At 43.3% G+C, this 24,593-nt stretch overlaps 1 protein-coding gene across 5 annotated transcripts in view; it reads right to left on the bottom strand.

The window, feature by feature from the left end:
• DZIP1 (DAZ interacting zinc finger protein 1) overlaps positions 1-20,006 on the bottom strand; it is a 55,116-nt gene extending 35,110 nt beyond the window's left edge. For 2 of the 5 annotated variants that reach the window (XM_045480838.1, XM_045480810.1), the window contains exons 1-7: positions 19,909-20,006; positions 19,319-19,546; positions 18,005-18,251; positions 17,333-17,893; positions 9,613-9,697; positions 6,790-6,914; positions 4,041-4,202 (exon numbers count right to left, since the gene is read on the bottom strand). In XM_045480838.1, the coding sequence (XP_045336794.1) occupies positions 4,041-4,202; positions 6,790-6,914; positions 9,613-9,697; positions 17,333-17,893; positions 18,005-18,007 (936 nt within the window). In that variant the 5' untranslated portion in view covers positions 18,008-18,251; positions 19,319-19,546; positions 19,909-20,006. The remainder of the gene's footprint in view (positions 1-4,040; positions 4,203-6,789; positions 6,915-9,612; positions 9,698-17,332; positions 17,894-18,004; positions 18,252-19,318; positions 19,547-19,908) is intronic. The other 3 variants (XM_045480818.1, XM_045480829.1, XM_045480849.1) reach the window with 3 other exon arrangements.
• Positions 20,007-24,593: the final 4,587 nt, after the last annotated feature.

Consider the following 24,593-nt stretch of genomic DNA (forward strand, 5'->3'; position numbering starts at 1 on the left):
TGGTATCCTGGAGAGGACCCTGGAGCAGAAAAGTGACGTTAGGTAAAAGCTAAAGAAGTGGAACCACAGTATGGAGTTTAATTAATACTAATATATCAGTATTGGCTCATCAACCGTAACAAATGTACCAGACTAAGTTGTCAGTAAGATGGAAAACTGTACAGGGTAGGAGAGGGGGGGTATTACATGAAATTTTCTGTACTGGATGCTCAATTTTTCTGTAAGCTTAACTATTCTAAAAAATGAAGTCTATTATAAATAATAATTTTAGGGGCACTTGGATGGCTCAGTCAGTTAAGCATCCAACTCCTGGTTTCCACTCAGTTCATGATCTCTCAGTTCATGAGTTTGAGCCCGCGTCGGGCTCTGGGCTGGCAGCATGGAGCCCGCTTGGGATTCTCTCTCTCTCTGCCCCTCCCCCACTCACACTGTTTCTGTCCCTCTCAAAATACATAAATAAAGTTAAAAAATAATAATTTTAAAAACCATCTATAGCTAAAAATGGGTAAACAACCCACATGTTGTCAACTGATGAACAAATGAAATACGATATTCATGGTTGTTGGCGAGGATGTGGAGAAAGAGGATCTCTTTTGCATTGTTGGTGGGAATGCAAGCTGGTGCAGCCACTCTGGAAAACAGTATGGAGGTTCCTCAAAAAGCTAAAAATAGAACTCCCCTACGACCCAGCAATTGCACTACTAGGCATCTTTCCATGGAATATAGGTGTGCTGTTTCAAAGGGACACATGCACCCCCATGTTTACAGCAGCACTATCAACAATAGTTAAAGTATGGAAAGAGCCCAAATGTCCATTGATGGATGAATGGATAAAGAAAATGTGGTATATATACATACATATACATATATATATATATATATATATATATATACACACACACATACATACACAATGGAGTATTACTCAGCAATCAAAAAAGAAAGAATGAAATCTTGCCATCTGCAACTATGTGGATGGAACTGGAGGGTATTATGCTAAGTGAAATTAGTCAGTCAGAGAAAGACAAAAATCATATGACTTCATTCATATGAGGACTTTAAGAGACAAAACAGATGAACATAAAGGAAGGGGAACAAAAATAATATAAAAACAGGGAGGGGGACAAAACAGAAGAGACTCATAAATATGGAGAACAAACTGAGGGTTGCTGGAGGGGTTGTAGGAGGGGGGATGGGTTAAATGGGTAAGGGGTATTAAGGAATCTACTGAAATCATTTCTTCATTATATACTATTTTGGATGCAAATTTTAAAAAATAAAAAATAAAGTTAAATTAAAAAACAATCGGAAACTCTACATAAAAAAAAAGAAAAAGAAGTATGATATTCATGGAATGGAAAATCATGCAGCAACTACAGGAATGAAAGAGTGATGTATATACATCCTTACGACGTGGATGAATCCCAGAAACGTTATCCTAACTGGGCAGCAGCTGCTCACAAAAGATCACATATTGTATGATTCAATTCACACGTAACGTCCAGAATAGGCAGATCCTCAGAGACAGAAAGCAGATCTGTGGTTGCCAGTGGCTTGGGGGAGGGAGTGCCAACGGGCACAACGTTTCTCGTGGTGATGAAATATTCCAAAACGTGAGGATGGATGCACAACCCTGTGAACATACTAAAAACTACCAAACTGTGCACTCTAAGTGGGTGAATTTTATGGTATAGAAACTATATCTCAATAAAGCCATCTTTTTACCCCCCCACCCCCCAAAAAAGGTAGGAGTGGTAAAAAAGCCCTATGTGGGGAAAAGTCCCAATCCACTATTAAAATTATCCCGGGAGCAGGGAGCTGGGGGCAGGATCCTGGATGGAACCTTAGGCAAAAGAACTCTAATTAGCAGCTTATCACAAAGGGAAAAATGAGTACAGCCTTGATGAAGAAGATGTGAGAAGCCAGTCTTAAATTGGTTAGTATCGCAATCCACCAGTGAGTTATATGGCATCCCACTTTGAACCACAGATAGGAGTTCAGGAAAGGTCCCTGGTGCAGGGGTCGAAAAAGAAACCATGGATAGAGAAATTACTGCCTAGGTGTTCTGATGCTTAGAAACAACAACCAGGGAGGGGTGATATGGAATGACTGAACCAACAAGAAGTTGTAGCCCTACAAAAAAAGACACAGTGAACCATCCAAATTTATTCCCTTTCAACTTTTTATTTGCAAATTACAACTTATAGAAATGTTGAGGGGCACCCGGGTGGTTCAGCTGATTGAGCAACTGACTCTTGATTTCGGCTCAGGTCATGATCTCACAGTTCATGAGACTGAGCCCTGCATTGGGCTCTGCACTGACAGCATGGAGTCTGCTTGAGAGTCTCTCTCTCTCCCTCTTTCTCTCTCTGTTCTTCCCCTGCTAGTGCTTGTGCACTCTCTCAAAATAAATAAAAATTAAAAAAAAAAAAAAGGAAAAAGAAAAGTTGAAAGAATAATATAATGAACACCCATTTGGACCAAATTGTTAACATTTTGCCATGTTTGCTTTATAAAGATATGACGGGGCTGGCAAATTTTCTGTAAAGAGCCAGACGGTATTCTGGCTTCAGGAGACACATAAGGCCTTGGTGATAATTACTCACCTGTACGGCTCCAGCACAAAAGCACCACAGACAAAGTGTAAAGGAACACATGTGGTCGTATGCCAATAAAACTTATGGACACAGAAATGTAAACTTCATGTAATTTTTATGTGTTGTGACATATTCTTCTTATGACCTTTTTCAACCATTTAGAAATATTAAAACCTTTCTTGGCTCACTGGCCATACAAAGATGGGTGGTATGTCAGATTCGGTTCACAGGTTGTGGTTTCCCTACCCCTATGCAAGAGTTCAAGGCGCTTTAGAGAAGGCCTTGAGCCATATTCCAAAACTATCTTTCCATTTTAGTTTGTAAAACTTGTTGGCCCCTAGAGGGAGCTCAAGGATCTTGCTTCCTTTCCCCAAGGGTGACCCGGGACTGGGCTGCCCATCCAGCTCAAGTCATTTCTTCGCTGGAGGACAGCGATCACTGTCACAGAGGTTAAGGTCCCAGCCCAGCAAGCCATGTCTCTGTCTATGCATGTGACCAGGGCAGTGTGGAACAAGACTGCTCCTATAGGGGATGGAGACTCATTTAGTTACATTCTGCTTGCTCAGAACAGCTGTCCTTCCCACCGGCCAAGAAGGGACCTGGCAAAAAAAATTCTACTTCTGTCCTTTGTGGGTTGGCTCTCTTCTTCCACATTGGTGATCTGTGTCAGCCTTTCCGGAAAGTTCCTTTGGAACCTAGAAAGCTTCAGAATTCAGGGAAGAGGCTTATGGCTTATTGGCTATTCTAACTAGCTAAGGAAACAGAGACCCTCTTCTATGATCTGACCAAGGGTGCCAAATGTACCAAACGTTCTTTTTTTTTTTAAGATTTATTTAATCTTTATTTTTTAATTTAATTTAATTTTATTTAAAAATTTTTTTAAACCTTTATTGATTTTTGAGACAGAGAGAGAGAGAGAGAGCATGAACGGCAGAGTTTCAGAGAGAGATGGAGACACAGAATCTGAAACAGGCTCCAGGCTCTGAGCTGTCAGCACACAGCCGGACGTGGGGCTCGAACTCACAGACTGTGAGATCATGACCTGAGCTGAAGTCAGACGCTCAACCGACTGAGCCCCCCGGGCGCCCCATAATCTTTAGTTTTTTAGTTAATCCCTATACCCAACATGGGGCTTGAACTCACAACCTCGAGATTAAGCATTGCATGCTCCACCGACTGAGCCAGCCAGGAGCCCCTCAAATGTACCAAGTGTTCTGCACATGCGTTTGGAGCCAAAGCTCCCACTTTCAAAGAAATGACTTTTCTGACTTGCTCTGTCTTCAGTATGTCTCAAGCTCCCTCAGGACTCTCAAGAAAGGGGCTGTCTGGACCAAGGCACAATAAAGTGATTTCTAGATCCACTGGCCATAATGCCATTCTAATGTTACCTCTCAAGGCAACAATCCTACCAATACTATGAGGAGTACTTGGTTTAATACTTACATATTCTAATGCTGAATTCTTGGAGGTCAATTCTTTAAACTCCTTCATAAACATTTCCTTGACTTTTTCCATTTCATCAACTAGTTTCTCCTTTTCTTCTTCTTTCCATCTATCAAATAACTTCAGAAATTCTTCCTCTTTTGTTTTCTGCATTTCATATTCCTAAAATTATTTGAATGCATGGTTTTAAAAGTTCTATATGAAGCAAAATTTTAAATAAATGACATGTGCAAAATTTTAAATAAATGGACATAGCTCCAGCTAGTATTGAGTGTATCAGTTAGGTGTGCAATAGCACTTCATATAATGGCAACGTCCACAGCGATTTTTCCAAACCAAAAACAGCACATGGCATCCTTTCATCCTTACACCTCTTAAAATACAAACACAGAGGTCCAAAGTCTCAAGAGTTCGGTGATCTATGAACTTGTATAGTAGATATGCAATAATATGTAAAATTTAAACATCCTTTAAAAGAAAATGTCTATTGAGCAGAAGAACCATTCTCAATACTGTATCAATTTGGATAGAGTAGCCCCATCTCACTCCCAAAACACAAATTCCTATTTATATAAGCTAAATTTATGTCTAGTCAATCAGCCTTTGATTTCTCAATGACCTTCAGTTTTGGGTTTTTTTTTGTTTTTTTTTTTTTACCTAACTGCAGACTTAACACAATAAACAAACTTAGTCTGACATATACAGAACACCCAAGAGCAGCAGAACATACATTCTTGTTAAACGCTCATGGAAGACTCACCAGGAGAGAGCAAATGTTAGGTCACAAAAGAGTCTCAAAAATTTTAATTATTTATTTTTAAGTTTATTTATCAATTTTGAGGGAAGGGGGAGAGGCAGAGAGAGAGGGAGAGAGAATTCCAAGCAGGCTCCCCCACTGTCAGCGCAGAGCCCGATGTGGGGCTCAAATCTCATGAACCATGAAATCATGACCTGGGCTGAAATTAAGAATAGAATGCTCAACCGACTGAGTCACCCAGGCTACCCTCTCAATAAATTTTAAAAGATTGAAAGTGTGCTAAGTGTATTTCCCAACCACAGTGGAATGAAGCCAGAAATCAATAACAGAAGAAAATCTGGAAAATTCACAAATACTTAAAAAATTAAACACTGTACTCTTAAGCAACCAATGAGACAAAGAAAAACTCACTAGGGAAATTAGAAAATACTTTGAGATGGAAGAAAATTAAAACACAACATATCAAAAAAAAAAAAAAAAAAGGAGAAACCAAAGCAGTGCTAAGAGGGAAATTTATAGCTGTAAATGCCTACGTTAAAAAAAGAAAGATGTCAGGAGACAAAGGTTACTTAACAATAACAGAGATCAATTTATCAAGAAGGTATAAGAATTATAAATATTTATGTATCCAACATTGCAGCATCTAAATTTATAAAGCATATACTAACAGAACAAAAAGGAGAAATAAACAGCAACACAGTAATCATAGGGGACTTTAATACCCACTCTCAACAATGGATAGATCGCCCAGACACAAAGTCAATAAGGAAACCCAGGATTTGAACACTTCATACCAAATGGACCCAAGAGACATATAATATCCAACAGATAGTATCCAGCAGAACACACAGTCTGCTTAGCTCATGTGGAACTTTCTCCAGGATAGATCATACATTAGATGACAAGTCTTAACAAATTCAAGAGGACTGAATTTATATCAAGTATCTTTTCTGACCACAATTGTATGCAACTAGAAATCAGTAACAGGAAGGGGGAGCCTGGGAGGCTCATTTGGTTAAGTGACAGACCAGCTCAGGTCATGATCTCTTGGTTCATGAGTTTGAGACCCACATTGGGCTCGGTGCTGAACAGCTTGGAACCTGGAGCTTGCTTTGAATTCTGTCTCTTTCTCTCTCTCTCTGCCCCTCCCCCACTTGTGCTTTCTCTCTTTCTCCCAGAACTAAACATTAAGAAAAAGAAGAAGAAATCAGCAACAGGAGGAAAATGAAAATTTACAAATATGTGGAAAATAAACAATACACTCCTGAACAACCAATGCATCAAAGAAGGAATCAAAAGGGAAGTAAATAAGATCTTGAGATAAACAAAAACGGAAACACAACATACGAAAACGTATGGGATATGGCAAAAGCAGTTTTAAGAGGAAAGTTCACAGCTAAAAATGTCTACATTAAGAAAAAAAGAAATATCTCAAGTAAACAATCTAACTTTATGCCTCAAGATCTAGAAAAAAAAAACAACTAAGCTCAAAGTTAGCAGGAGGAAGGAAATATAAAGATTAGAGCAGAAATAATAAAATAGAGAACAGAAAAACAATGGAAAAGATGAACAATACTAAGAGTTGGAGCTTTTGAAAAGATAAACAAAATTAACAAACTCTTAGCTAGACTAACCAAGAAAAGAAAAAGGACTCAAATAAATTATAAATGAAAGAGGAGACATTACAACGGACACTACAGAATGACAAAAGATTATAATAGCCCATTATGCATATGATTATATGCCAACAAATTGGACCATCTCAAAGAAATGGATAAATTGCTAGAAACATGCAACCTACCAACACTGAATCATGGAAAAACAAAATCTGAACAGACCAATGAATAAGGGGATTGAATCAGTAATCAAATACCTCCCAACAAAGAAAAGCCCAGGACCAGATGGCTTCACTGGTGAATTCCACCAAACATTTAAAAGGAATTAATCCCGATCCTTCTCACCATCCCACCGTTTCCGAACTTAGTACCGTACCTTAGAGAACCTGACAGCGTGGGCGTGCTGTGCAGCCTCCAGCTGAGACTTGGTGAGCTGCAGCTGCTCCTTCAGCATGTCAATCTCACTCTGGAGCTTATCAGTCTGTGCCTTTTTCTTATACTCTGTTGCAACAGAAATATTTTATTAAAATACCACCTCTACTGAAACCTATCTGAAAACTTACAGGGTCTTATTGATATGACAAAGACAAAGGAAACTGCTCCAACTTGGGATATTATTACTTTTTTGTGCCACATGAGCCGATTTTTGCTCATGAGTGTTTACTCGCAGCCCATCGTGTTACTGGGCACTGAATTACTATCAGCAGATTATTTCGGCCACTGTATTGGATTACCCTCCAGAGACAGTGTGAGAGCCCATTCAGGGAATAATAATGGTGACAAGGAATAATCCTGGGCTCTTCTTGGAGATGCCTGTCTCGGTGAGAGAAGGGAAGCTTCCACGGCAGGTCACTATCTTTCTGGCTCCCACCACATTCTCCTGAGAACCCCATCAGTGCTAAGACAATCAGAGGCTGGCATTCAAGATGCAAACTGGGGCCATAAACTGTTCACAGGGCCAAAAAGAGGTACCAGAAGGTTGTAAAAGGAAGCAACAAGTGAAGGGAAGATATTATGTACATGTACTTACATGAAGATGTGCACATGACTGAATGGATGTACATGTGTCTGTGAGTGTAGACATGCAAGGTATGAAAGCCAAAGTGGAAAGTCAGAATCTCAAAGATGACCTGAAGAAATAATACTCATTTCAGAGTCCGAAATACTCTCTGAAACGAGTATGAGATAGAATAAGATACTGAAACAGAAGAGAAAGAAGGTCAGTTTCACACGGAAGAATGGTAGATTAATTAAACTATTTAACCTTCCTAATCTCTCCACTATATTGCTAAGTAGTATCAACGGTCCATGACTTCCATGTGGAATTTTATGCCATTCGTATTGTTTATACAAAACTTAGCTATTTTCCTAAATCAATCTGTTTGTCCGAAATAGGCAGGAATGGAAACAGACTGGCAAAAAAGGGAGGTTTCAGAAAGCAAGTACTTAGTGACAAGTTAGGAGTACGTACATCTAGATATGAAAACATTAAGATCATAATGAGAATTCCTGTGGGTTACTGGTCTGTAGGCAATCTGCAGAATGCTTTGATCTGCAAGAAGAAATAGACCTGGTACTTTTTAAGAATATTTAAGTAACAGGAAATCTAGTTGATAAGCCACCGAACTCCTGCCCTGTCTTGCTTATTTTCCTCCTCTAAACATGGTTAATTCATATCAGCACCCAAACACATCTTTGTATCTCCCGCATCAAATGAAACAAAAATTTTCCCTTTGTTCCACATTTTCTTCCACACAATGCTTCATGTCTCTGCTGTCCTCCCAGCAAATGTTACTGAAGTAAATGTCTACAACATGACCACTTGCTCACCTGATTGTCAGCTCAGCTCACTCCCCTGGGGCTTTTGTCCACACCAATCCACTGAAGCTGCTATGTCAAGGTCAACAACAGCCATCGTGACAGCAATAACCAATTCTCAGTCTTCATCTTACTCTACGCCTCATGTACATTCAATAAATTGGTCACTGCCTCCTTCCTGAAACACTTGTTTCCCTTGGTTTCCATGACAACACACTCCCCAGGTCTCCCTCCTGCTTCCATAACTATTTCTCACCCACCAGGCTGCTCCTCCTGAGCTCCTGATGTTGGGAGAGCCTTGAGGCTGGCCCCTAGCCACCTTCTCTTCTCTGTCTAGGTGAGCTCATCCAGCCCAGCTCTGCTAACGACTCCTGGATTTGTATCTCCACCCTGGGCCTCACCTTGACCTCCAGAGCCCCTGCATCTCCACTCGCATGGCGTTTGTATGTGTGCCTCAGGTTTACCCTGACCAACACACACTCTCATTCTCCTTCCTTCCTCAGCCCACCTCCCACCCCTAGGTCCCCACCTCAGTAGACGTCACTGCCACTCACCCAAATGTACAGGACAAAATCCAAGACTGTCTTTCTCTTATCTCTTGTTCTCATGCTAAGTCACACGTCTGTGGGCTCTGTGCAGAACACACGTCCTCTCCATCTTCACTTCTCTGGTCTTCCCTGGTCCTGTCCTGGTCCTGCTGCCACATCACTCACCTGCATTACCCCAGTAGCCTCCTCACTCTTCCACCTGCTTCCACCACCACGGCCCCTATGCTCTTCACCAGCTGCTACCCACATTCCTGGCCCGGGCCTTCAATGCCCCACGTGACCTGGCCCCCTCCCTTCCAATGTCCCCACACACTACTGCCTTGCTCGCTCTATTCCACTGATCTTCTGTCTGTTCCTCAAACATGCTGTGCTGCCCGCCCCTCACACCTCCGACACTCAGAGCTCCCCATGTCTGGGATATTCATTCCCCAGCTTTTCCCCGGGCTGGGACCTCCTCATCAATCCAGTCTCTGATCAAATAAGGCCTCCTCCATGAAGACTTTGCTGACCACCTCCACCCCATTCTTGTTTTATTTTCCGTGTTGCATTTGCCACCGTTTGAGAGGAACCACTCATTTATTTAAGTGTGTTTCCTCTGCCCCTCCTAACAGAATGTAAGACCCCAGAGGGCAGAACTTGGTCTGTTTCGTGTGCGCCCATAGCCCCAGGCCTGGTGCTGTGCATGACACATAGTAGGCGCTCAATATTTCATGAATGAACAAAGACTATGATACTTTTAGAAGGACTGAGAGATGCACTGGACCATGCCTCACTGAAAATAGAGAAAGGTACCAAAAGGAAAACAGCTCTGTGAAGCTGAGCTCGTGACTTACCAAGGTGAGAATCTTCAGGGTGGCGGCGCTGAATGTGACTTTGTAGAAAAGCTTGGTTCATAAAGGCCTTATCACAAAAATGGCACTGAAAAGGAGACAGCAACAAATCTGAATGTCTGTAACAAGAGGTCTCCCACCTAACTTCAATTAAATTGGGGTACCTAAAGCACCACCTCTTGGGAACGGTCCCCCAAAAGATATCATCCCGGCAAGGGATACTAAAAGCAGGACTAAAAAGACAACTGTAAACCAGGGTGTTCTCTCCAAACTGAGAACAAGGCAGTGACAGCTATCTCCCGACAGCCAGAGTAGCCCATTTGGGTGCCTGCAGGAACCCCTGATGCTGCTCCTGTTCCACAGCTGGTTCCCAACCTGTCACCAACTTGTTCGAGACACTCCAGCCATGCCAGTCTTCTTTCTGTCCCTCAAGCAGGCCAAATTCAGCCTCTGCATGAGCTCGTGCCCGGCCTGAACCTTGCCCAGACCTTCCCCCCACTGGCTCCTTCCTGACATTCAGGAGTCATTCCGGGAGCATCTTCCCCACTGGGCACGTCCTCAACAAGACCTTGGCAGATGGCCCTCCTGCCAGTCACTGTCCCACCACACTTACTTTCATCATTGCATGTCTCACCAGTTACTATTTCCACGTTTAGCCACTTCACTTGTTTATTGTTCTCTGCTCAATCCCTCTTGGTTCTAGAATGTCACATTCCTGACAGTGTGGGCTCTTGTCTATCTTATTCATAGCATTATTCCCAGAGCCCAGCATTAATAAATCACTGAACACATACTTAGAAATACTTGGCCTCCTAAAATGAATTTTACTGAAAAAAAAATCCACAAATATTTCTATTTTCCACTTTAACACAGATTCAAATTTTAAGCAAAAATTCCACTTGTTTCATCTATATCTTTGTTCCTGGATTACCCTGAATTAAAACCTGGATATTATATATTTCATTTGTTAGTATTTCAGAATCCATCTCTAAAAGGACATTTTTTTTCTTAATTTTTTTAACATTTATTCATTTTTGAGAGACAGAGCATGAGTGGGGGAGGGGCAGAGAGAGGGAGACAGAATCTGAAGCAGGCTCCAGGCTCTGAGCTGTCAGCACAGAGCCTAAAGCAGGACTCAAATTCACGAACTGTGAGATCATGACCTGAGCTGAAGTCGGACATTTAACCAACTGAGCCACCCAGGAGCCTCTAAAAGGACATTCTTAGAAAAAAATTTTACAGTTTGTTTTGAATCAGGATCCAAATACGGTCATATCCTGCAACTGCTCATTATGTCTCTCCACTGTCTTCTGGTCTATAGACCGCCCCCGCCCCACCATCTCTCTTTTATCTTTGCAATTCTTTTGCTGAAGAAACTAAACACGTGTCCTACAGAGTTTCTTCCAGTTTGGATTTTGCAGTTTCATTTTCATTGTGCTACTAACATGTTCTTCTATTCATGTGCAGTATTGCCTTACTCCAAATCAGTATAACTGCATCAGAAGTTCAGGGTCTCTTTCCCAGAAAGCCAACATTATGGCATATTTCTTGGCCTTGCATTTCGGGGAGTCTTTAAAGTATCTTTCCAGCCTTCTCTGCTCTTGATGACTGCTCAAGTTTAGTATGTCATGGCCTGCCCACTGGACTCAGATGTCGGTGTGGGCTTCAGGGCCAGGCACAGCACTGGAGAAAGGAAAGGATGAGGCTTTCTGGAAACTGTGACTTTTAATTTCTAAAATCAAAAAATAGATATTTTAACTATTTGAACAATACAGAAAAGCCATGAACTCAGGGTAAGAAGGGGTAGGAAAACCTAAACTGTGACAAATTGCTGGAGGCTCACAGTGGAAGAGTCTAAGAGTTAAAAACTCCAGGGAAGAGGGGAACTTTCCCAACTTGGTAAAGACTAGCTACAACAAACACCTACAGCTAATATCATGCTTGGTGGAAAAACTCAAAGCTTCCCCACTAAGATCAGGTACAAAGCAAGAAGTCCCTTTTCACTGCTGCTTTTCAACATTGTACTAGAAGTCCTTGCTAATGCAATAAGGCAAGGAAAGGAAGTAACAAATACACAGATTAGGGAGGAAGATACAGAATTTCTTTGTTTGCAGATGACATTAATGTCTTTATAGAAAATCCAAAAGAATTGGCAAAACAAACAAACAAAAACCCACAACAACCCCAGAACTAACAACCAGGTATAGCAAAGTTGTGGGATAGAAGGTTAATATACTAAAGTCAACTGCTTTCCTATATTCCATAATGGAAAAGTAGAATTTGAAATTAAAAACACATCATCCTTTACATTAGCACCCCAAAAATGAATACTTATGTATGAACCCAACAAAATATGTATGAGATCTAGGGGCACCTGGTTGGCTCAGCAGGTTAAATGTCCGACTCTTGATTTTGGCTCAGGTCATGATCTCATGGTTGTGGGATCAAGCCCAGAGTCAGGCTCCATCCTGGGCATGGGACCTGCTTAAGGTTCTCTCTCTCCCTCTCCCTCTGCCCCTTCCCTGCTTGTGTTCTCATATGCATACACACTCTCTCTCAAAAAAATAAAATAAAACATGTAAAATATCTATAGGAGGGAAACTACAAAGTTCTGAAGAGCAAATCAAAGAACTAAATAAATTAATATCTGTGTTAATGGATAAGAAGACTCAATATTGTCAAAATGTCAATTTTCCCTACGTTGATCTACAGAGTCAATGCAACCCTAATCAAAATCCCAGCAAGTTACTTTGTGGTTAACAACAAACTGATTCTAAAGTTTGTATGAAGAAGCAAAAGTCCTAAAATGGCCAACGAGGTATTCAAGGAGAAGGACAAAGTTGGAGGACTGATGCTACTCAACTTTATGACTTACTATATAAAGCTACAGTAATCAAGACAGTGTGGTATTGTCCAAGGAACAGACAAACAGATCAGTGGAGCAGAAGAGAGAGCCAAGAAATAAACCCATATAAATATCACCACCTGATCTTTGACAAAGGAGCAAAAACAATACAATGGAACAAAGACAGTTTCTTCAACAATGGTACTGGAAAAACTGGACATCCACAAAGAAATGAATGTTGACACAGACTTCACATCCTTTACAAAATCGAACTCAAAGGGATCACCAACCTAAATGTAAAAGGCCAAACTATAAAACTCCTAAAAATAACATAGAAGAAAACCTAGATGATCTCGATGATGCCTTTTTAGATTCAACACCAGAGACACAATCCATGAAAGAAATAATTGAGGGTGCCTGGGTGGCTCAGTTGGTTAAGCAAACAACTCTTCATTTTGGCTCAGGTCACGATCGCATGGTTCATGAGTTCAAGCCCCACACGGGGTTCTGCAATGTCACAGTGTGGAGCCTGCTTGGGATTCTCTCTCTCCCTCCCTCTCTGCCCCTCCCTCATGTGTGCGTGCGCTCTCTCTCAAAATAAATAAATAAAAATTTTAAAGAGAAATAACTGATAAACAAGACTTCATTAAAACTCAAAACTTCTGTTCTGCAAAAGACAATGTGAAGAAAATGAGAAAACAAGCCACAGACTGGGAGAAAACATTTGCAAAACACACACAACTGATAAAAGACTGTTACCCAAAATATACAAAGAACTCTTAAAACTCAACAAAAAGAAAACAAACAACTACAAAATAGTCCAAAGACTATAATAGACACCTCACCAAAGAAGATACACAGATGGCAATTAAGCATAGGAAAAGATGCTCCACATAACGTGTCATTAGGGAAATGCAAATTTAAACAATGAGATACCACCCTACACCCATTAGAATCACCAAAATCCAGACCATTGACATCAGCAAATGCTGGCAAGGAAGTGGAGCAACAGGAACTCTCACCCATTGCTGGTGGGAATGCAAAATGATACAGCCACATAGATTACCTATGTCCATACAGAAACCTGCACATGTATCAGTTTATAGCAGCATTATTCATAATTGCCAAAGCTTGGAAGCAACCAAGATGTTCTTCAGTAAGTGACCAGATAAATGAGACATGGAAGGACATTAAGTGCATTTTATTAAGTAAAAGAAACCAATCTGAAAAGGCTAAATCCTGAGTGATACCAACTATATGACATTCTGGAGAAGGCAAAATTACAGAGACAGTAAAAAGACCAGTGGTTGCCAGAGGTTGGTTAAGGGTGTGGGGAATGAATTGGGTCACAGCGTTATAAGATGCATATTTTAAGCTATGTCTCTCTGACTGCAAAACGCATGCTTTTTTTTCTTTTTGTTTTTCTAATGTTCATTATTTTTGAAAGACAGAGCAGGGGAGGGGCAGAGAGAGGGGGAGACAGAGAATCTGAAGCAGGCTCTGCGCTGACAGCAAAGAGCCCAACGCAGAGCTCAAATTCACAAACCGTGAGATTGTGACCTGAGCTGGTCAGATGCTTAGCCAACTGAGCAACCCAGGCACCCCAAAATGCATGCTTTTTTCTACTCCAACACTATCTCCACTGAAAAACTGCAACCAGGGTCAGAAATTCACTGACATAGATTCCAAAATCTGCCTGTAGTGCTAAAGCATGGACGGGAATCTGAGTCTTCCAGCTGCGAAAACAAAAGTTCTTCTTAAAATGAGTCTAAGTCCTGTTATGATACACTAGTATTTTTTAATTTCATTAAAAAAAATAATTTGACAACCACATCATTGGCACACACTGGCCTTTACACATGGCCATGAGACTTCCCCAGCTTTTGGAGGTCTCCATAAACACAAATTCATGACTGCAGGCTAAAGTCAAATAGCTATTTAAACAAAATCAATTGTCTTCCTATAAATCTTATCATAGGCCAAATATCCTCACATGTCCGAACCTGGAGTTGAAATAATTGTAACATCTTGGACCCCCAGCTGGCCTATGTGCCAACTATTCTTAGCAGCAGACTTGACTTCCCCTCCCTGAATCACCGCTTCTTACAGCATCATCACTGCAACCCCTGGCCTTCTTCCTGTACCACCGCTATTCACCTCCTAGGAAAGGCGTGAGGCCTTGCAGAGATCCTGAGGAGTCACAGCTCACTACCAAGAAGCCAGTGTGGAAATCGACACCACATGTCAGATGACATTTGTTGAGACTTCCTTATGCTGCATGTGCATTAGCTCATGGAATTCTCAGAACAGCCCTAAAAGATACCTACTACTAATGTTCTCATTTTCCAGATGAGGAAACTGAGGTCTAGATGTTAACTGACTTGCATGGTGGAATAGTTAGGATTCAAACCCAGAGAGTCTAACTCTGGATTGTCACCCTAAAGGGCTCACACTGCTCAGTCCATCAAGAGACAATGGCAAGGCACCTAAGAGAGCAGAGTGTTATCTATACCACACTAAGTAGGAATAAATGGTCTGGGCAATCCTACCTCTACATGGTCACACTGTTATTCAGAGACTCTGCTGAGTGGCCAACTTGGCAGGTGTCAGTCATTAAATAAAACGAAGCCCTTACCTTTATTCATGTGTATCATTCAAACTTGAAAATCTTTACTAACAGCTATTTCTATAGTAACTAAAAGAATGAAAAAATGTTCATAAACATAAAATTTCTGTATGTTATAGCTGTTAACATATCACTGATTGCTACCAAAGCTAAATTATTTTTAATGTCTAAATAGAACCTATTCTATTCATTGTTTAATAGATGTATTTATAAAAGGCCATATCAACACTATTTATAAATATGTACATGGCATTTATGAAACAAATAGGCAATTAGCAACATTAGGTGTCATTTGAGGATTATATCTCAGGGTTGTGTACCCAAGGCTAAACACTAAGCCTTTCTAACAGTATTCTGTCCCAATTGTTCACCTATCTTAAGTACACTTCTCTCAAGGCTCCTGTTGGGTCAGTCCTAAGCACTAATGACCACACCATAATCTGTGCCTACACCCAGTTCTCTGCATTTACTCACGCCGCTAGTACCTAAGTCCACTGAGGCTTTTTTTCCTCCCAGTAAACTCTACTCCTACCATGGGGCTCGAACTCACAACCCTAAGATCAAGAGTCACATGCTCTACTGACTGAACCAGCCAGGCGCCCATTCACTGAGGCCTTTTAAGTCATATTTAGCCAAAGTGACTACAATGTAAGGATATGAAATCAGTCTTGTCAGCCTGTTGCTTCTTTGATAACTTTATCAAACATTGTTGATACCCTTTGCATTTTCTCCATCTAATCAATAAAAAAATATATACAACTGATTTCTATTATACTAAAAAATTACAATATTTATCTTAGGTCAATATCTAACCTGTAAAAGTTAGAGATTAAACACAGAAAATCAAGAGGTTTCAATTTTTTTAATACTATTGTTACATTAATAAAATATATTTTATTTTACTTTTTTTTTTTAATTTTTTTTTTCAACTTTTATTTATTTTTGGGACAGAGAGAGACAGAGCATGAATGGGGGAGGGGCAGAGAGAGAGGGAGACACAGAATCGGAAACAGGCTCCAGGCTCTGAGCCATCAGCCCAGAGCCTGACGTGGGGCTTGAACTCATGGACCGCGAGATCATGACCTGGCTGAAGTCGGACGCTTAACCGACGGCGCCACCCAGGCACCCCTTATTTTACTTTTTAATGTTTATTTATTTTGAGAGAAAAAGAGAGAGACTACACATGCAAGTGGGGTAGAGACAGAGAGAGGGAGAGAGAGAATCCTAAGCAGACTCCATGCTCAGCACAGAGGCAGCCCCCAGGTTAGATCACTGGGCTAGATCTCATCACTGAGCCAGAAAATCAAGAGCAGGATGCTTAACCAACTGACACACCCAGGTGCCCCATAAAATATATTTAAAATACTACATATTCAGGGGTGCCTGGGTGGCTCAGTTGGTTAAGCTTCTGACTTCAGCTCAGGTCATGATCTCACGGTTTGTGGGTTCAAGCCCACAAAGTCAGGCTCTGTGCTGACAACTGGGAGCCTGGAGCCTGCTTCAGATTCTGTGTCTCCCTCTCTCTCTGCCCCTCCCCCACTGGCACTCTGTGTGGGTCTCTCTCTCAAAAATAAACATTAAAAAAATTTTTTAAAATACCAGTTCAATTAACAAATACTGTTGTTCTATATCATTAATATTGTTACATTAGTCAGTGTTCTTGGTCTTAGGAGATATACAAACTGAACTACTCAGGAGTCTGGAACTCACTGGCCAAGGGTTCAAAAATAATATGTATATATAGAATGAGAAAATAAAGCAAATGTGGCAAATGTTAACAACTGGAGAATCTGGGTGAGGGGTTTATGAAGTTCTTTGCACTATTCTTACAACTTTTCAGCAAGCTTGAAAATATCTTGAAATAAAAGCCCCACAAATTTAATCATTCCAGATCATCTGGGGCCAGACCTCGACAGCAATTTGTACCCGGTTTATTTCTCATTACATCAATTAGGGGGAGGACACAGTTTCTTAAACAGCCAACGTTTATAAAGAGGACTTTCAGCAAAGCACGACAGACAACATTGCTTGTTTAATTATTAATCCTCTGGTTGTCTACAGAAGGTAACGAACCATGTCAGCTGTTGGTTAAAATTACTATTTTGCTTAACTATGTTGTTTCTTCTGATTTACAGTAAAAATCTCACGAAGGGGGAAAAAATCGGTGATCTAGGAAAGGACTCTCAATACCGAGGTGGGAATCGAGGATGTTAAACTGGATTATGAATCGGAATCACAACGCAGCGTCCCACCTGGTAATAGCTGGCTTTGGTCTCGATCATCAGCTGCTGGGTCGAGATTATCTTTTTCCTGCGTTTACACTCTTCCTTGAGTAACTTGATCTCGCCGGCCTGCTTGGTGAGGAGCTTCCTGCTCTGCTCGCCATCGGCCAGGCTCAGGCGCAGCCGCTCTTCCAGGTGGTGCAGCTGCGAGGTGAGGAACTCCTGCGAGTGCAGCAGGTACTCGATGGTGAGCTGCGCCAGGCGGATGAGCTTCAGCAGCACCGGGTCCACCCCCGACTGGCAGTGCGGGCACTTCTCGTCCTCCAGCTTGCAGAAGGTGATGTTCATGATGTTCTCCTGCAGCGTGAGCACGTCCACGGCGCCCGCCACCTTGTCCACGTCGATGGCGCTCAGCCGCCGCCAGTCGACGCTCTCCAGCCGCGGCCGGAACTGGAAGAAGGGCAGGGGGACCGACGCCACGCTGGGGGGGCCACAGGCCATCGTGGCCGCTCCCGCCGCGGCAGCTGCTGCGGGGGCGTCGGGTCCTTCCAGGCCGCTGGCCAGCGGGTAGTAGACGTGCTTCTGAAAGGGCTGCGGGGAGGAGGCAGCGTAGGGGTGGTGAGGGTGCTGGGAGTCCCGGGGAGCCCCGGCCGCCCCCAGTCCCACATCGCCAGGCAGCCCGACCTCCCCGCTCTCACTTACCATGCTTGGAAGCAAACCCGCGGCCTCAGCTGGTATCCGAGGAGGGGGCGGTCCCGTCTACCCGGCCCCGGCCGCCTCCCGGGCCGCCGCCGCCCCACCCTTCGGGAACGGGAGATGGCCGGGTCTCCGGCGGCGGCGGCGGCGGCCTAAGGTCTGGGCGTCCAGGCCGTTGCTATGGCAGCGCCCTGACCCGGACTTAGAGCAAAGGGCGCGCCAGCCCCCGCACAGTCAGCGTGCGCCCAGGGCCCTGCGGGACCAGAGGAGACCTCGTGGGCGAGCCCGTCCACGGAAGAGGGCACTTCCTGAGCGCCGGCTCACCGGGCCACCACCCTCCCTGGCTCTGGGGCTGACCCTCCCTGTCCTTAAGGAGTGGGGAGCCACATCCCCGGGAACTTTCCGTTCCGGCCGCTAGCCTCCGGTTATTCACCCCTGTCCTCACCTTAGATTTTGAGACCAGAAATGCCTATTCATCCTCCTCTTTTACACACAGACTTAAGAAACGTTAAACAACAAAACTATGTAAAATTAAATGGGATGGAGGGGAATTGGCTTCAAAACAGCAGGAAGACACTTTTGGGGCTATAACAGAAATATTCTGTTTTGATTGTGCTTGCTGTTTGTTGATTACCCGGGTATATACATTTGCCAAAACTTATCGAATTGTGCATTGAAAATTAAGGGTGCATTTGTACATTATATCTCAATAAAGTTTTAAAAATTAAAATAGTGGCAGAGCTAATTATATCTGACGGCAGGCTTTCTAAATTTCTTACACCTGAAATACTTTTTAAAATGGGGTCTCTTTTCCTCTATGGATTGCCTACATATAAAAATAAGATACTGGTAAGTACAAGACACTGATAAAAGTACAAATTAAGGGGCGCCTGGGTGGCTCAGTCGGTTAAGTGTCCGACTTCAGCTCAGGTCACGATCTCGATCTCGCGGCTTTTGAGTTGGAGCCCCGCACGAGCCCCGCACGCATTGGGCTCTGTGCTGAAGGCTTGGAGCCTGGATCCTGCTTCGGATTCTGTGTCCTCTCTCTCTGCCCCTCCCCTGCTCATGCTCGCTCTCTGTCTCAAAAGTAAATAAACATTTTTTAAAAAAGTACAAATTAAGGAACTTCCACAGATATTATTAATACTTTTTGTACTTGTCTTCTCAAAAGGATACCTTTTCAAAATGTGAAGGTAAAAAAATTGTGTATATATATATATATATATATATATATATATATATATATATATATATATATATGGAGGGGAACTTTAACCATCAGCTTTGTACCATCAAGTTTTAGAGGGCCCCGGTGTTTACCTTACAAACTTGTGAGGCAGCTGCATTCTGTGATCTGCAGAGATCTGCAGCATCTGCTGCTAGTTGCTCTAGCAGCAACTTGTAGACATCAGGCCTTTCATTCTTGGGGTCTTTTGGGTGATGCCTGTGGCTACCACAGAGATCAATGAGCTGAGGAAAAGCCAGACATTCCTCAATCCACCGGGGTGTCCCTGCGTGGACCAACCATCAGGATTTTTTTTTTCTTTCCTAACAGCCAGATATGTGAGTAGGAGAAAGGAAAATACCATTCAGAGTAACTTCAAGCAAAGTTGTAATATCAAATATTTTTAGCACTCCCAGATATTGTGAACTAGAAATAAATCCATACAAAAACATCCAAGAAATAAAGCATGCAGTTCATATGACTTCATATAAACTGTACATCCAAACAACTTTTAATGGGTCTTTAGGAAAAAAGAACTATTAACGGTTCACTGCAGCCAGTATAAAATTAAAGATCTAGGTTCAAAGTTTGATTCTTCCATATACTTGCTGCTTGACCTAGAACAAGTTATGTCAGTCCTAGGCCTCAGTTTTCCTATCTGTTTAAAGGACGTCAGGTTACCGACCTGGCAGGTCTGTGTCCTGTGGGCTCCATCCACTGGACTGCAGGATCAGCGGGAACAAGGGCCGTGATTTCTTTTGCTCACCGTGTGTCCCCAGCACCTAACAACGGACAGGCACAGTGAGGAGCTGAGAATTTGCCAAATGGACACGTGGATAAAGAATGATTGAATGAATTAGGCGAGGCGCTTAAATAACTGTTGGCTCCCGGCCGGTATCCCTCCTATTTTCTGTGCCTCTGGCCTCTTAAGGGATTCACCCGTGCTCTGGGCCCAGGCCCTTGGAGCTGAATGAGAGGGCTGGTCCGCACGCCCCCACTGCGGTCCAGGGAAGAGGCGCACGGGACTGAGGTGCCCATCTCTGTTCGCCGCCGCCACTCCAGCCCAGAGCGCCGCGCTGCTGGCCATCCTTGCCCCTTTGGTTGAATCTCGGTCGCAAGATGGCCGGAACAGGAAAGAAGGGGGCACGCTTTCCCGTTCCCTCCGTCCCCCATCCCGGCGCTGGGCAGCAGCCCCGCGCGGCGCAACCAGTCCTTGGTGCACTGCAGGGCCGGCCAGCTGAACCCGCAAAGACAAAGGCCGAGCTAGGTGGGCTCCAGCTAGGGCTCGGCGCCACCCGTTAGAAGGTAAACTGAGGGTGGGGGCTGCCGCAGCCTTGCCAGCGGGGTCTGCAGTGCCTCCGCTCGCAGCCGGGGAAAGCGGGCGGAGGCCCTGGCTTCGCGGGCCCCGAGATGCCCGGTCCGCCGCAAGCTCCCAAGGTCTCCGGGCGCATCCCGGGCCTCGGCTCACCCCAGTTGCGCGCTCCTTGGCGGGCGCCGGGCGCTGCAGGAGGACTGGGGCGACGCTGGGGGCCCAGACCCCAGAGGCGCTGCTGGTGCAGGCGGGGCCCGCGGAGGCAGAGGAGCAGCCGAGCGGCAGGCGGCGGGCCGGCTCCTTCTTCCAGGGCGCAGGATGAAGCCTGTCTGGTTTGGGCAAGTTGCGGCGTGGCGGGCCTGGCGCCGTTCGGGCCTTTCCAGACTCGCGGCCGCTGGCGCCTCGGGATCCCCCACCCCCCACCCGCCCCCCTCCCCTCTGCGATCTCCCTCCGGCCTCTCCTCTCGGCGTCCCAGCTCCTCTGGCAGCTGGGCGGGACCGCGCGCGTCTAGACCGCAGCACTAAAATGCGCTCCGCCAATCCCGCCGTTGGTGCAGACACGTGGTGCCGGGGCGCGCTCTGTTGCTGGCGTGGGATGTTCTTCCCAGAAAGGCTTTTCAAAGAGAAACCAGGTTCAGTCCAATCCTTCGGGTGGCCTGGCCCTCACCATAGGGGCGTTCTGTGAACTCGCTCCCAAGAAGAGAGGAGTTTTCATTGCAGAAGTCTGCAGATGCAAGGAACCTTGAAGAGGCTATCTAATGCAGCTGTGCATTTGAGTGACGTGGAAAACGGGATTAGGGTCTGTGCACAGAAGCACACACGGAGTAAACCCACGTAGGTTTCCGCGTTCTTTTGGTTTTGTCCACTTCAGGACGCGAGGCACGTATCTCTGTTGGTACAAAGTTTGACAGTGGGGGGAGACGGGATGTCGCAGTTCAAGAGTAGTGTAGTTATTTTTTTAACCTAAAATTGGAACACTTGGTCTGACAATTGGACAAAATTCAGTATTTTAAAATAAGTAGTAATCCGGAAAGTATGTTTTCATGTATCATTTATAACAACCATGAGTCTGACCCAGATTGAGGAATTTGAGTGCGTATTTTGCATAATTTTAGCGTCTGCTCTAGCAAAAAAATGTTCTTCACTTAGAAAGGAGTAACTACAGAATCTTTTCAGGATGGTAACATGTTTTCCCTGTGATTCTCCCTGACCCAATCAATTTTGTACCGCATTTTATTTAGCACAAGTCTTCAAGCATAGTAGTAGCTTAATAAGTATTTATGTGAATTCCTTTCTTTAGTTTTTACTTGAAATCATGAGGCCTTGCACAGCCTTGGTGAGATTTTTAAATGTGTTGAATTTTAAAATGCTTCAATTCGAAAGTGAATCCAAGATCCCGTAAGAATCCTCCTCTAAAGTAGAATGGTTAGGGGGCACCTGAGTGGCTCCCTCGGTTAAGCTTCTGACTTGGGCTCAGGTCATGATCTCACAGTTGGTGAGTTTGAGCCCTACCTCGGGCTCTGTGCTGACAGCTCAGAGCCTGGAGCCTGCTTCAGATTGTGTATCTCCCTCTCTCACTGTGCCTCCCATGTTCATGCTCTGTCTCTCTCTCTCTCAAAAATAAATAAACTTAAAAAAAAAAAAGTAGAATGGGTAAAGATCTCTAGGTAGAATTTTCAGGCATTATGAAGTAGAAAGCCCATTGCTTTTGCAAAGTCTATACTCTGTAGCCCTTTCTGGTATGTGTGTGAGTGTGTGTGTGTGTGTGTGTGTGTGTGTGTGTGTGTGTGTATAGCATGATTGTTGAACATTATTTGATGATACACCATTTGAGTTCCTCATATCCATCATTCCCCAGGGTCAGTACCTTACCCCACATATATGGAGTTGGAAGAAATAAAGTGAACCAGTTGACTTTGGTAAGGCATGGCAATCGTTCATACATTCTTGATTCTTTCAAACTTCTCATACCAGTTAGCACAGCCCAGCAGGAAGTGGTTATGATAATTACACAATTCACTTTTAAGAAGCTATGTAGGGGGGCACCTGGGTGACTCAGTCAGTTAAGTGTCAGACTTCAACTCAGGTCATGATCTTGGGGTTCACAAGTTCGAGCCCTGCATCAGGTTCTGTGCTGACAGCTCAGAGACTAGAGCCTGCTTCAGAATCTGTGTCTCTCTGCCCCTCCCCTGCTCATGTTCTGTCTCTCTCTCTCTCTCTCAAAAAAAAAAAAAAAAAAAAAGAAAGAAAGAAAGAAAGAAAAGAAAAAGAAACTATTTAAGTATCTATCTCCAATAGACAATGAGAACTTCAGGTATTCTAGCATGTTGAGCATGTAGTAAATGCTCAAATAAGTATTTTTTGAAGACAGAAATATCCTAAAAAAGGAAAATAGAAATACTGGTGAATATTGATTCTTATAGTAAGTAAACAAAAATGTAGTTTAATTTATTTCAAAATTTTGTTTCTATTTCTCTTGTTTGAAAATAGCAAGTGTGAGAAAATGAAAATTACATTGAGGTAGGCAGTTGGGGTAGTGATTAGCACCCATTTATTATCATTTTTTTTAAGTGTATTTATTTTGAGAGACAGAGAGTGAGACAGCGTGGAGAAGGGGCAGGGAGAGGGGGAGACCGAGAATCCCAAGCAGACTCCACACTATCAGCACAGGGTCCGATGTGGGGCTCGATCTCACAAACCGTGAGATCATGACCTGAGCCAAAATCAAGAGTTAGATGCTCAACTGACTGAGCTACCCAGGTACCCTCACATCGATTCTCATTAAACACAATCAGGCCTTACAGGAGTAAAACCAAGATTAGATACCGAAAGTGGGACTATGAAGCAAAATACTTCAAATGTATTGAACCGACAATACATGTCATGTATGCCCTTATTTTGATCACCTGACTAATGTCTTTTAGTCATAAGTATAATATCCTATATATAGTATGAACAGTCTATAAAATGTATATGCACAATTTGAGGAGTAATAGAATGAATACTTGTATACACACCACCCAGGCTAAGAAATAAAACATTCCTAGCATTTTGGAAAACCCTCCCTATGAACCCCCACTATCACGTCCCTCTCTACCTTCCTATTTAACAATTGTCCTAACTTTGGGGTTAAGTCATTCCCTTTTCCTTGTAATTTATACGCTATATGTATATCCATTATTGTACACTATATTCTTTACTTTTGAAAAACTGAGTAGCAAGCCCAAACTCTGTAAAGATGAGTCAGATGACTACCTGGGCCCATACTGCCTTTACACGTCAGCAAGAGGACTTTCACCCCAGCTTGGCTGTTTAGAAAAGTCCAAGGAGCTAGCAGACCAGGCCCTCCAGCAGCCTGTGCTTTCCCATTCTAGACCATGTCCCAGCTGCACGGAAGCCCAGAATTTCCTCCATAAACAGCCATGCTGACTTCCAGAACCTGCATGGGCTGCTTCCCGAGTCTGTCTTCTCAGAGATGGACTGCTGCTTATGGTTAGCACATGGGATGGCCTAACCATTTTAGCACTTCTAACAGAGTTATTTAAAAGTACTAGATAGTGTAGACATACAGGTTGGTGCTTATACACCTGTGCACACAAAGCCCCTCACTTGTTCGGATGGTGCCAGCTGGGAAGAGAAGAGTTGCTGCCCTGGGAGCTTGGCTGAGAATCCAAGAATTCTGCCTTCAAACCTGGCTTTTCAGCTTCAGCTTCCTTTGAGTACCTTAAAATGGGGTGCTCTGCTGGCAGGCAGTTATAGATGTATATTGCAAACTCTAGGGTAACCATTGAAAAAGTTAAAAAGAGAAGTATTACTGATATGCTAAGAGAGAAGATAAACAGAACGATATATAAAGTGCTCAGTAAAGGGGCACCTGGCTGGCTCAGTTGGTAAAGCGTGTGGCTCTTGATCTCCGGGTTGTGAGCTCGAGCCCCATGTTGGGTGTAGAGATGACTTAAAAAAAAATCTTTAAAGAAATTACTTAAAAAATAAAGTGAAATAAAATAAAATGCTCAATTAAAACCAGAGAGGGCAGGAAAAGAGGAGAAAAGAAATAA

The sequence above is a fragment of the Leopardus geoffroyi genome, chromosome A1 (assembly GCF_018350155.1).
Source record: "Leopardus geoffroyi isolate Oge1 chromosome A1, O.geoffroyi_Oge1_pat1.0, whole genome shotgun sequence".
NCBI classification, from domain to species: Eukaryota; Metazoa; Chordata; class Mammalia; order Carnivora; family Felidae; genus Leopardus; species Leopardus geoffroyi.